The sequence below is a fragment of the Rhinolophus ferrumequinum genome, chromosome 22, assembly GCF_004115265.2.
Source record: "Rhinolophus ferrumequinum isolate MPI-CBG mRhiFer1 chromosome 22, mRhiFer1_v1.p, whole genome shotgun sequence".
In the NCBI taxonomy this organism is placed as follows: domain Eukaryota; kingdom Metazoa; phylum Chordata; class Mammalia; order Chiroptera; family Rhinolophidae; genus Rhinolophus; species Rhinolophus ferrumequinum.
This window is the reverse complement of record NC_046305.1, coordinates 17558895-17571850: the sequence shown is the minus strand read 5'-3', so window position 1 is coordinate 17571850 and position 12956 is coordinate 17558895. Positions and strand designations below refer to the sequence as shown.

Below are 12956 nucleotides of genomic sequence, written 5' to 3'. Positions count from 1 at the left end.
AATGAAAGGTGAGATAAAAGAAGACAAAATAGAGAGCTTAAAGAAATGTAATTCAAGGAAGAAGAATGAGGAAGCCCTTATGTTTGGAATAACAACCCTAAACCTTAGTAGATCAACAGTAACTGAAATGTCAGTCTTGCAATAGAGACTGTCCCTAAGACAAGTCTTGCATACTCAGCCCTTGACATTCTTCTGGATTTTTCTCTAGTGCTCTCTGGTGGATACACAGTCCAGACAATATTAGCAAAGTAAAATGTTAAATTGGAAGTGGTTACTTTTTTAATCTACTTGCTGAATAAATATATACCATTTGCTCAACAATTAATACACACTTTCTCTTTTAAGAAAAATAACCATGATTTAAATTGATAAATTTCACATGTGAGTTTTAGGATGAACAACTTTTGTGTTTGAAAGCCATGAAGTTGAGATTCTCTCACAGGAACAGGGCAATATCTCTTTTAAAATAATAAAACTCAGTGATCTCATGTTACTTTGCATAGAGATGTATTTATTTTGTATATGTAGAAATGTATATATAAATAAAAATAGTGTTGTCTCTTGGCATGAATAAATCCAGTCAGTGAACAATACTCACAAAATACAAAGTCTTACCTAATGAGATAGAAATGTTAAACATTCTAAAAAGTAGCCACATTTTAAAAAAGAGAACACCTAAGATGTGTTCTAAAGGAATGACTAAAAATACAGTATATGTCCCTACAGTTGCATCAGGAAGTTCATACTGATAGAAAATGTAGCTGAGTATATTTTTATATAATCAGCATTATCTGTTAACCTAACAAAATAAGGGTATTATTCTCATGCAGCTAAATAACTGCAACTTGGAATATCAGCCAGTCTCTTGTGATCAGTACTAACGTCTATACTTTGCCTTTAAATCCAGTTGTCATGGAATTTCAAACTGCCTTAGCAGCAGAAATGGCTGCCCTTTCCAGTACACAAACTATGCTGTGGGCTTGCTTAGAAACTCCTTGTTGAAGAATCTTCTTGCCTCGACATTGCTGAGGGAAACAGAACAACGAGATGGATTCTGCCTTCTATATTCGATGCTTTCAACGATGGCATTCTTTATCACCTGCAAACAGAGGCAAAAGATGTATAATTCATGCAGCTCTGAACTCACTTATACATTTGTTTGGTCAAGACAAAAATCGAATTAATCTTTTCATTATAGCATTCTTTTTGAAATAGAGAAAGAAATCTCTGAGATGCTCTGGAGATGTGTGCACTGAGGGGCTTTCCCCATTTCCATATCCAATCTCACTGGGCGAGCTGGCTCCAATGCCTGAAGGAGAGAGATGTGTGATCTGGGTGGTGCTAACATGCCTGGAATATTCTGTGACTTTATGTCAGGCCCAACATGCAGACCCCTCTATTCTCTAATAGTAACTTTAAACAACAAGCAGTTGTATTATGGGAACAGGTATTTAGTACAGGAATGTGATACCTTTATTGGCTTTATGATTTTTAAATTATATATAAACTCATATATATATATATATATATATATATATATATATATATATATATGTGTGTGTGTGTGTGTATATATAAAATTGTCTTCTGGGAAAATGGGCTCAAATGTTACTGAGTCTTTTAAGTAAAGCAGGTATTTGTTGACTCCATTTTCCCCATGAGTAAGGGAAATTTAATTATATGGTGACAGAAGAGGTTGTCAGACCTAGGAAGGAGACCCTGACCAAGGGGCTCCAGACACAGTGTCTTGGCTGTGTGAGATCAAGGGGAGTTAACGTCAATCCTTGAGCATGTTTCCTCTTCTTTAAAATGGGAATGATAATACTTATCTTGGATTTTGTAGGGATTGAAGATCATTTATAACAAGTACTTTGCATAATGCCTGGCCCATAGGAAACATTCCATAAGTAGCATCTATTTATTGTTATTTTTAAACTGACCATCTGTGAGGAAATTTAGGGGCTTTAAATTAGATGTGAGGCTATAAAGTTTATTAAAAATAAAACACCATGTATAGCAGCCAATAGTGGGGTTACTATTTGGTAAAAGTCAGAAAATCAATTCTGTGATCAAGTGTGTCCTATTATATCATCTTTTAATATAAATTTCCCCACCTTTCTATAGATCTTGCCAGCAGGGTTTCAGTTGGTTTCTCCTTTACCAGAGCAGCACGAGACACATCAAACCCCATCACAGAGAAGTACCAAGGTAAAATATCAACTATTTACTTTCCAAACACCTAAAAGGCTTTAAAATGTAAAAGACTGCAGGGGAAATGATACTGATAATGACCGCTGTCGATTACTTTATAATGAATTCATGAGCACAGAAAAGAAACAATATCAATATCAACAACTGGTAAGTTTACCACCACTGGGCCGTGGCAGTTGTTTCTAGTAAACAGGCCATTCTTAGAAAGGAAAAGGAATATTTACACTTATAACTCTGCAACACCCAAATCATACCCAATTAGAATGTGCAAGTTTGACCACTAGGTGGCATTTCAACACTATGAAATTATTAACTAGTTTTTTTTTCAGATTACTGCAAAAAATACTGATTTGCCGTGATTTTATAATTCTGTGATATAAGCCGAAGAGGCTCAACTCATTACTACATCAGATGCCAAATTCAAACCTTCCAGCATAATACATGGTACAACTAGATGTATCCAAAAAGGCAATGTGTCATATTTGAATTTTCCTGGGTTTTTTTTTCCCCCAATCTGGAGTAATCTTAAGTGGTGTCTGTACCTTTCAAGCCCCTGAAATTCATTGAGATTCCAAATCCTTTCCATCAGTGTTATCCTAGCAACAGACCTTATATCTCAACCTTCTGCATCCCTACTGTCCATCCCTAAATATGACCCATGTCATCTTTCACTTGTGCCATGCAAGAGCCTCCTAATTGTTGATCCAGAACCTTTAAATCTTTGATAATAAAGGAAAAGAATAAGAAAATAAAGCGCGTAAAATGTGATCTTCTCCCAAAAAGGAACACATTTAAGAAATGTAGGATTAGAAGCAATCCACAAGCAAATATTGAATTCCCACAATAGAACATTTAAAATGAGCTCAAAGGGGAAGTTACAGTATAGTTTGAGAGAGAAATAAAAATGAAAAATATAGAAAAATATAAGAAGATATCGTGGCCTAAATGACTGTGAATTTGCTGGCTAATGCCTGCCTGCCCAATAAAAACTAAAGTGTCACAAACACAGGGATCTTTGAAAAGTCGTCATTTTTGATCCCAGCACTTAGAGCACAGTAGGGAAACAATAAATATTTGTAAAATTAATGAATGCACAGAAGGTCATCACTGAAGGTTGAATGAAACAGGATAAAGTTCAACTCGTGGGGATAATGAGACTTGATTTGAGTTGAAGGACAGGCAGGATGCTATAAATAGATGGAAAGACTGGGCATTCTCAGTAGAGGGATAAACATATAAAAAGGCTGAAGGTGGAAGGAAGGTCATGGCATGTATAGGAAACATCTGAAAACTGGCCTGGCTGGAAAGGAGGCTGTTTCTGGGGAACATTTGGAAATATGCCTGCTTGAGAGAGAGATGGTTCACAAGTTAGGAAAGAGTGGAAAAAAACCTGTGGTAGCATCTCAGCTCCTCACATACTGTGTGACCTCCAGGGACCTCCCTAAATAATCCATGACTCAGTTTCCTTACATATAAATAAAAAGACCTACTTCATCGGCTAGCTACGAGTGTTAAATATTTGAGGGAAAACTATTTAGCTTATATTAAGCACTCCAAACTTTTCCTTGTTCTTTTGGTTTTGTGAATGGTTGTATTCCTACTTCCTATTACACTGCCTGGCACAGTAGGTACTCGATAAATATGTGTTGAATTAATGAAGAAATAAGATGGAAAGAGATTACAGTCAGCATTCAGAGTAGATAAATTGGGGCCTAATATGATAATAATATGATATGATACCTAATACGCTTCTAAATTATCTTTAAAAAGATAAAAACTTTAACTTGTACCTAGACACACTGATCACAATGATGAAATATCCAGACATTTAAAATGAAGTACCCGTACTTCTGGATATATGCTTTTCCTCATTTTAATTAACATCTAACATTTAACACTTTATAGAATTGAGAACACATTTTAAAAGCTCATTATTATACATCAGCAATAAATACTGAATAAACTGACATACAACAGGTTCTTAGAATACACCTACTGAATTAATAACTTGAATGAGTGAGACGGCATAACAGTACATTTTCCTGTGATGGCTGAGTTGACTAGGTCTTAGAAAGGAAATCTCAGAAGGCATGTTCCTTCCAGATCGAAGGAGCAGTTTATGAGTAGAGCAGGTAGCCACACTACCTGGAGAATAGAGATTCTCCATGGTCAACATCCCTGCCTCCAGGCGTTGTATCCTGACCCTTGCTTTCCCCTCCTCCTATCACATTAAATTCTTCAACAGTTCCCGCCAGTAAGTCAGTGACATTTTAAAAAGCATTCATGAAAATGTTATTGCATATTTATTTTAGGTGCCAGGCATTATGATCAGTGTCTCTGGAGGATACAAGGGAAATAAGGCAAGTCATTGTTTTTCCTGGGTTTAAATTTGTAATTAAAAGCAGAAGTTAATATGAACACAGATAATCATTGCTATCATATTAGTTGCTTCAATTTATTGAGTGTCTCTTAGATGCTAAGCCCTTAAATTATATTATTTTATTTAATCCTCACCCTGATGTATAAGGCATGTAGCATTGTTTCCCCTTAAAATGGGGAAAGCTAAATTTGGTCCGACTCCAAAGCCTCTGCATTTCCCACATACCACATGTCTACCAATGTAAGTCAATATATGTGAGGCTTCTGAAAGAACAAGCAAACATGAAATACGGCCATTGTAAAAGCACTGAGGCAACGTTCAGTGAAAAGGAATTTGGGAGGATTGAGTAAGTGCAGAAACCTGACGCTAACGACAAACCCAGGCTGCTGTCACGAAGTGAGAACAAACAGAGCAGAAGTTTTCTAAAGATGAACTGGAATTTAGCTTCAGCAACGCAGGCCAGCGAGGACCACTGGGGAAAAGAAAGCAACAGAAGCATACGGCTGTCGGAGACAGGGTGGCCTTTCCAGAGTAAAAATTGATGGCAGGATGAGAACTGAAGATGAAAATTGTACTTTATGCCACAGCAGTCAGGGCCACGAACTTGAACACTGTCTCCTATGGACTTGGCAGTCAAGTGTCTTTGCATTAGAAGAGTTTATATTCACAATGTCCACAATTTGCAAGCAATCCTGACAGTCCATGGCAAATAAATGTGTGCTGTGTTGCTGAAGGGTGAATTAATAATAACCTATTCAAATGGTGTGGGAATGAGTGATTTAGCTAACGACGAACTCCCCAGCTCCTACCTCAGCAATTTGTTGCTCTTTATTTATCATCACTTATCAAGACACTTTAGTTATCATAAAATATGTCTTCTTGGTAGAGACATGGGATGTGGAAGATGTGGGAGTAATCCCAAGAGAGAAAAAAAAAATGTCGGTGAAAACTAGAAGTCTTACCTGGGTATGCATTGCACACACACACACCCCCAAGAATCACATGAACACAAGTCTCAATGGTCATATAATTTAAGAGGAAACCTATATTAATTCATTTAAAAAAATATGTATTTACTGCTTAGGCTGCTATTACTTGTTCAAACTTGTCTATATTTTTAATTCTGGGCATTTGCAAAGTTCTTGGGGTATATCCATCATGTTACAGGATACAGACACACACAGTTAAGGTTCCTGTTTATTGGGCAGCTTCTGTTTGCAGAGCCACTGTTCACACATCACCTGATTAAAGATTCCCTACTGCCATTTTGATAGATACTGCTACACCCGTTTTAGAGATGAGCAAACTGAGGCCCAAAACATGTAAATAGCATATTTAAAGTCACACAAGTGGCCCATCTGGGATCTACACATGATATAAAGCCGAAGATGTTGCTTCTACATGCTGTGCCAGAAAAATTCTTGGACGCAATTAAAACCTGCTTAATTAAGTGGTTTGTGAAAGATGCACATTTGATGAGCTGTAAGGCAGGACAGTTATTTTGGCATTCACTTTATTTTTGTTCAGCCTTTAACTTTTTCACCTATGTGTCAAACAAACCGCTTTGAAGAATGTTTGTAAAATATATAAATAGAACTACTGTGCTTCCCTGAAAATAAGACCGGCTCTTATATTAATTTTTGCTCTAAAAGACGCATTAGGGCTTATGTTCAGGGGATGTCATCCGGAAAAGTCATGCTAAGGTTTATTTTCCGGTTAGTTCTTATTTTTGGGGAAACACGGTATATCATTTTTTATAGCAAATAACTTAGCAGGTTTTATATAAACCAGAACTGAAAACAATGAGAGAAATGCAGCTGATAAAGTTACATATGTATATACACACGTACATACGTGTATATATATATATATACTCAATACACATAGATGTAGACACGCATAGATATATATATAGGTGTACACACACACATATGTGTGTGTGTATCTTTTATTTTCTCAAGTCCAATAAGTTATTTATATATTCCTACAATCTAATTTTTTTTCCATTTGAGGATGACTGATCAAGTATAATACACTTTATCCCAATATATATAATAGTTTTGAGTTTATTGGCTTCATGCTGAAAAAATAGTTTACTCTGATATTGCCCCTCAGTTCACTTATCTATAACAGCAGGGTTTTTTATAAAACATAACTCTATTTTGAGAATGTTCACTCCATATAAATCGCAGATTAAAATACTGATTTTCTCTTAATACTCTTTAAATTTTCACCATCACAATAGAAACAATGTAGCATATGGATCTCAGATGTCCACTGCTTGTGAGACAAAAGAAAAAAGGAATAAAAATATATAGAAAGTGATACATGCCATAAAATGTATTACGTATGCTCTACATGAATTATCACATATTATTCATCCATGAAGGCTAAGAAGAAAGCATTTTAGAGTTGCAAGAAATGAAGCTTATTGGGGGAAAATTCCTATGTTTACAAAACTTTAAAGATATTGATTAACAAACATATTACAGTGTAACTGCTATACCTGCACACAATTAATTATTACTAGTCTCCAGCCAAACTAAACAAACAAGCAAACTAGATGTGCCAGAATCCTATTAGCTCACAAAATCTAATTAAATCTCATATACAAAGAGCACTCATACACATACAGCATTTTCTTTTGAGCCATTCACACAGTCTCGAAAAGGCTGGCAAATCATATATGATACCTTTCCCTCTCCATTTAATTTCTTTCTTTCTTTTTTTTTTCTTCTTCTGTTATTCTATTTTTCTAAGGTGCAAAACCCAATTAGGCTAATGAACTTGGGCTTTCACAATTGATAATGATTTGTCAAGATACTGGGATTTGGCACTATAAACCAACAGGATTCCAATTACACAACAGTGTTCCCAAATGGTGAGTTAGAGATGGACAGATTTGGAAAGATTTGTCACGGACAAAGAATCTTAGCAGCGGATATACCAGTGATAAGAATGATTATACTGAAGAGAATGGCTTGTTTCGCAAGTTTCTAAAGCAAAACATACTTGATATATCAAGGGCTGAAAATGGGGAGGCTGCTACTTTTATAGTTATTACTAAGATCCCCCAAAATAAAGACATTTAAAAGCATGAGTATACCCATTAAAACACATGATATTTTTGCAGATTAACTACACTTCTGGTTACATTCACTTTCCTAATTTTATATTTCCTTTTTATCATTTTTCTCCCGACTTCTAATTTATTTTACCATATGACGAATACATTAGAAACTTGGGCAAAGAAGCTGAGTATTGACCAATCTGTCAATCAAATAATAGTATAAAAGGTAGGCTTTGCCAACTTGGAGGCATTCATTTTCTTATTTGTGAATTTTATAAGGTTCCTCTGGAGATTAATAAAATATTTCATAAAAAATAAAATCATACAACTTGGGTGGTGTCATTCATAAACCTTATTTTTAATTAATTAAAAAGGTATTGCTATGTTTACGCGATACAAAATATTTGACATTGTCAGTGATCGTAGGTGATACTTACATCTACGTTGTTCAGGGTATTGAAGTACATCAGATCATGCAGCCTTTTGAATGCTTTATTTGGATATTGAAAGTTGAAGGTTGAAAAGGGTGATTCAGGGTCATCAAAAATGTCAAAATCAGCTATTTCTTTCTCTTCCTTAGTTTCTCTTGGAACACCTAAATATCAGAAGAGTCTCAAATGGTGTTATTTGGAAAACTACAAAATATCTCTAAAACCCAAGGAATAAAATTTACAAATAGTCATAAACATAACCCTGGGAGTCCCTACTGAGGTCACGGAGTCTGTAGTATGCACGGCTGTGCCTCCACCCATATTCCCTGGGTGAGAATTTCTGTGTGTTTTGACTGGACAACTTCAGATTGCCAGTATCTGCATCTCTGTGCCTAAGGGCTTTCTACCCCTCCCTGCAACTGTGGAAAGTGGCTTTGTTCACTAGCAGCAGGCTGGAAGTCCTGGTAAATAATACTCTGCCCCAGGCAGCAGTCAACCAAAGACTTTGGTGAATTAGGATATAAGTACCCCAGTTCTCTTGTCTCTCGCTATGTGGGTGGGAAGGATGATTCTGGAGTACAGGTTCTATTTCATTTTCGAGAGTTTCCCAGCAGGATCAAGTTCAGCTGACTCACTAACACATCTTTTCTTGTCTGCCTTCCTTTTATCACCTTCCCCTTCCTTACTAAAGTTCCCTAGTTCACCCAAATAAACTATTAGTACTTGAATCCTTCGCTCAGCATCTGCTTCTGGGGGAACCCAAATCAAACGTTATCTAATAGTCTTCATGCTACAGAAATCCCCTACACAATCTTGCCTTGAGAATTAACAGTGATAGAAAATTCTCTAGGTTTCCAGTACTCCAGTGTTCAATAACTAAAAATGACAGTCCATTCTTCCTTCTCTTGTTTTGAATTATGATTCATAACTTCCATCCTTATTGATCCTTTCTCTGTCTTCCTCCGTCATCTAGAAAAATCACTTTCTTCTCCATAGTTTCCTGTCAAATCTTCCAGGACTATTTCTTGTGTCTTCCCCTTTACATTTCTGGTCCTAAAATAATTTGATTTTTTGTCCTTCACCATCTTGCCTGTCAATCTCTAGATCTTCCCGGCTACTGAAGAGTTTAGTTTACAGGCTCCTCTGAATGTGGTACAGCAGGGTGACTGTGCTCTGAATTTGATTCTCTTTTTCTATAAACTATAACATGGCAACATGAAACTATCAGCCATGTTGTAATGCTAGATTACATTCATCTTGTGGTCAGCTAACATCCCCAAAACTTTTGCATGATTTGTTCTGAAACAAGGGCTCCCTTCACAACAGTGATATTCAAAATGTTTAACAGCCCTCGTGATAAGAGCACCAACCAATCAGAGAAAAAATAATCTGGTGTTTTGGAGTAACACCCCAGATCTGTTTTTATGAGCTAGTTGTTAACCCTCTAGTATCTGGATTGTGAAGAACCCAGGGGATCCTGGAGTGAGAAAGGTGGGGAGCACTTGGGGGTCTCAGAGAGTAGTTAATTATCAAGGTAAGGAAAGCATTCAAAATTGTAATAATAGCTGGTACGGCAAGGGCCAGTGTGAACCTGCTTAATATCAGTCTTGCTCCTTTACCAGATTTCTACTTTACAGAAAACAACTGATTCCCAACGTACCTGGAGCCTTGTAATTTCTGAAGTTGATGTTGGCCAAAACAAAGTGGATGATAGTCGGGCAATCTGTGTCTACATCAGGATTCTTGGGTTTAAAGACGTAGCACTCCTTTAGCCCTTCTCGATCAAACACATTTGGGTCAATCTTTGGAAAGGGGAGCTTGTTCATTTTAGCCCACTTTTCTGCAAGGAGAAGCTCCTATGGAAGAAGGAAAGATGCATTTGGTAATTGTCTGTTTTCACTTGTTCAGTCGGTACTGCCATCCTTCAATATTCATTAGGTGTTTACTCTGTGCTCGCAGTGTACTCCTTGCTAAGAAAAATAATGACCCCATTCTCAAGAAGTTCATTAATCTCAAAAAAATATAAAAGGACTCTATGAACAAACTCAGTATTATTATGTTAATTTTTGGCACGGGACTAGGTCCATTGGAAAATTATTGATGAACTGAACTGAATGAAATGATGTGGAGGTAATTGCTATAGGAAAAAGAAATATTACAGATTCTGGGCATTTATAAGCCCTGTGAATGTTTTTTAACCCTTAGGAGTCAAAGAACATGATGAATCAGAATGAGGGAACACTCTGTTACCGTATTTTTACCTATATCATCTCCACATAACTAAGTACATTAATACATTTTATGAATACAAAAATATTTAAGTTACTTTGAATCAGCTTCTTTTTTTCTTTTTTGCTGCTGTTTACAGAAAGAAGTTGAGCGTCTGGCCTCAGCATGTTTTTATTATATGTGTAGCGGCCAAGCGTGGACCATGCAGAGGTACCAAGAGTTTAGTTAACATGTTTGGCAGATTGTGTGTTTGTTTCCATATATTAGCTCCCTTCCTGGTAAGACGATTAATTTCTCCACCAGAGTGAGAAGACACACAGGGCAGCCACAGCAGCTGATCTGCAGCTGCTGACATGTAAGTTGACCAAGAAATATCTGTTTATAGTCGGCCACTGAGATTTTAGGTTTGTTTCTGCATCCAGGCTGACTAAGGAAGTGAGTAAACACACACACACAGAGACAATATTAAATTTTACATCAATATAAATCAATGGGGGAGAATAGAGCTTATTTCTATTTATGTGCAGCTTAAGGGGAAGCGGGACACATAAGAAACTGATGCTGGGGTCAGATTGCCTGAGTTCAAGTGCGAGCTATGGGACCTTGGGCACATTTCTTAATGTTTCCACACTCAATATCCTCAAGTATAAAATAAGGATGGTAATAATAATACATAGCCGTAAGATTGCTATTAGAACTATTTTGGGGGCTGAAGTATTTCCCTAATGGCACCATGGGGATCATAAGTAACAACAACTGACCAACCAACCAAACAAACAGGGAGCAGGTTGCTCACTATCCCTGAAATCGTGGGCTCCCAAGCCTATTTCACTTACATTTCACCTGTTTCTTAATTCTCAGCATCTCATTTTCTAACACTGTGAAAAACAAGTTAACACTATTATCTTCCTTAGGATTGCTGTGAGGATTAAATGAGATTATGTATTTTTAAAAACTCAGTAATTTATATGCCAGGAATCAAGCACTTTAAGATAGCACCTTAAATTTAGAGAAAAATATACTTTTCATTGAACTTTTACTGCTCTTGATGCTTCTGGAATGTCGTGAATTTTAAGTTGATCAACTCTAGAAGCCATTTACAAAGAAACAAAAATACGAGACAACAAAAGGTTTAATGTCTATTAAAGCATTTCTTTCCTATACTATCAAGCTAAATATGATTATAGTTTATGGAAAATCCCATATGTATGACTATTTTTTGTTTGAAACTTCAGAAAACTTTTTTCACTCTTCCCCTCCATCTGGTTCAGTTGAATTATTCAGCTTGATATTTCTTGTCTAGCACGGTTCATAATTATTCATTCCAGACTATTCAACATCTAAAGAAAACCAAAAATTCACACTGAGAATGAATTGCGTGAGAATACGGAGAAAAAAGAGCTTGCTAATGTTTACAAACATGACTCAAGAGTATGACCAATGATGTGTGGATATGTGAAGAAAGAGGAAAAGGGAATTTCATGAGGTAAAAGACCAAGCTATTTTTAGATATCTATTTTATGCTGGAATCAGGAAGAGATGGAAACTTTCCCTTTCTTTACATGATCCTGATGTGGAAAGATCAAAAACCGATGACAATACAGTGATTACAGAATGGAAAACCGTCTCCTCCCTGATGTCTCATTTCTCTGCTTGTAAAGTCAGAAACAATGACACAGACAAGTTTGAAAAGAGTACTTGAAAAGAATGCAGTGAGCAAAATAATTACTGCTCCATAAATTATAGCAATATGCCAGAACTCTATTCTATTCTAACCATCCATTTTGGTTGTTATTTGATACCTGTTATTTCTTGTCTAGCTCTGTTCACAATTATTCATTCCAGACTATGCAACATGAAAATAAAACCAAAAGTTCACACTGTGAATCAATTGCATGAGACTAAGGAGAAGAAAAAAGAGCTTGCTAATGCTTCCAAACTAGCAAACAGATTTCCATAGACTAATTAATGGTAAATTTACATAGTAATAACTTAAATTGTTTTCTGTGGAGAGAAAAATTTGACAGTATCCTTCAAAATGATCATTCGCAAAATGTTTGGGCTCGTTTTTTTGTTTTTTTTTTGAGTACTAAAACACCTTGAAAGACAGGAAGAACAACCTAAATAACATAGGATGTTATTCAAATTATAGTGCGAGTGACATGTATATGCCACATTTATTTACTTATATATGTAGATAAATATATATATTTATAAATACATAAATATATTTATATCTATTTATAATAACTTAGCTTTTCTTTATAGAAAATGAGATCTTTTTTTCTGTACAAACTAGGATATGTGCTTTCTAAGATATTTCTCATTATTTAAAACCTATTTTTAGATGAGAGGGAGATATGGAGGAAAAGATATAAGTAAATTTACAGACTCTTCAAAAATTATTGAAGCAACTAAGATAAAATACAGTGGCTAGACACTACAATGTATAATTCATTATTTTGTGGTCTTGATCATTCTTACTTCCAATAAAAAGCATGCTGGTATTAGGATCCAAGAGCTTTATAATGCAATAGGCATGAAAATAATTTTCTCTATCTAATAGTGTGTAGAATTTACATACAATTTTGCAGTTCGTGTTAGCTCTTCTTCAATAAGAGGTTACTATAAATTC

The 12956-nt window shown here is 35.8% G+C and overlaps 1 protein-coding gene across 1 annotated transcript in view; it reads right to left on the bottom strand.

The window, feature by feature from the left end:
- Positions 1-494: 494 nt before the first annotated feature.
- Positions 495-12956, bottom strand: part of PLA2G4A (phospholipase A2 group IVA) — a 139368-nt gene continuing 126906 nt past the window's right edge. The window contains exons 16-18 of the mRNA XM_033091978.1: positions 9753-9948; positions 8099-8256; positions 495-1099 (exon numbers count right to left, since the gene is read on the bottom strand). Of these exons, the coding sequence (XP_032947869.1) occupies positions 968-1099; positions 8099-8256; positions 9753-9948 (486 nt within the window). The 3' untranslated portion in view covers positions 495-967. The remainder of the gene's footprint in view (positions 1100-8098; positions 8257-9752; positions 9949-12956) is intronic.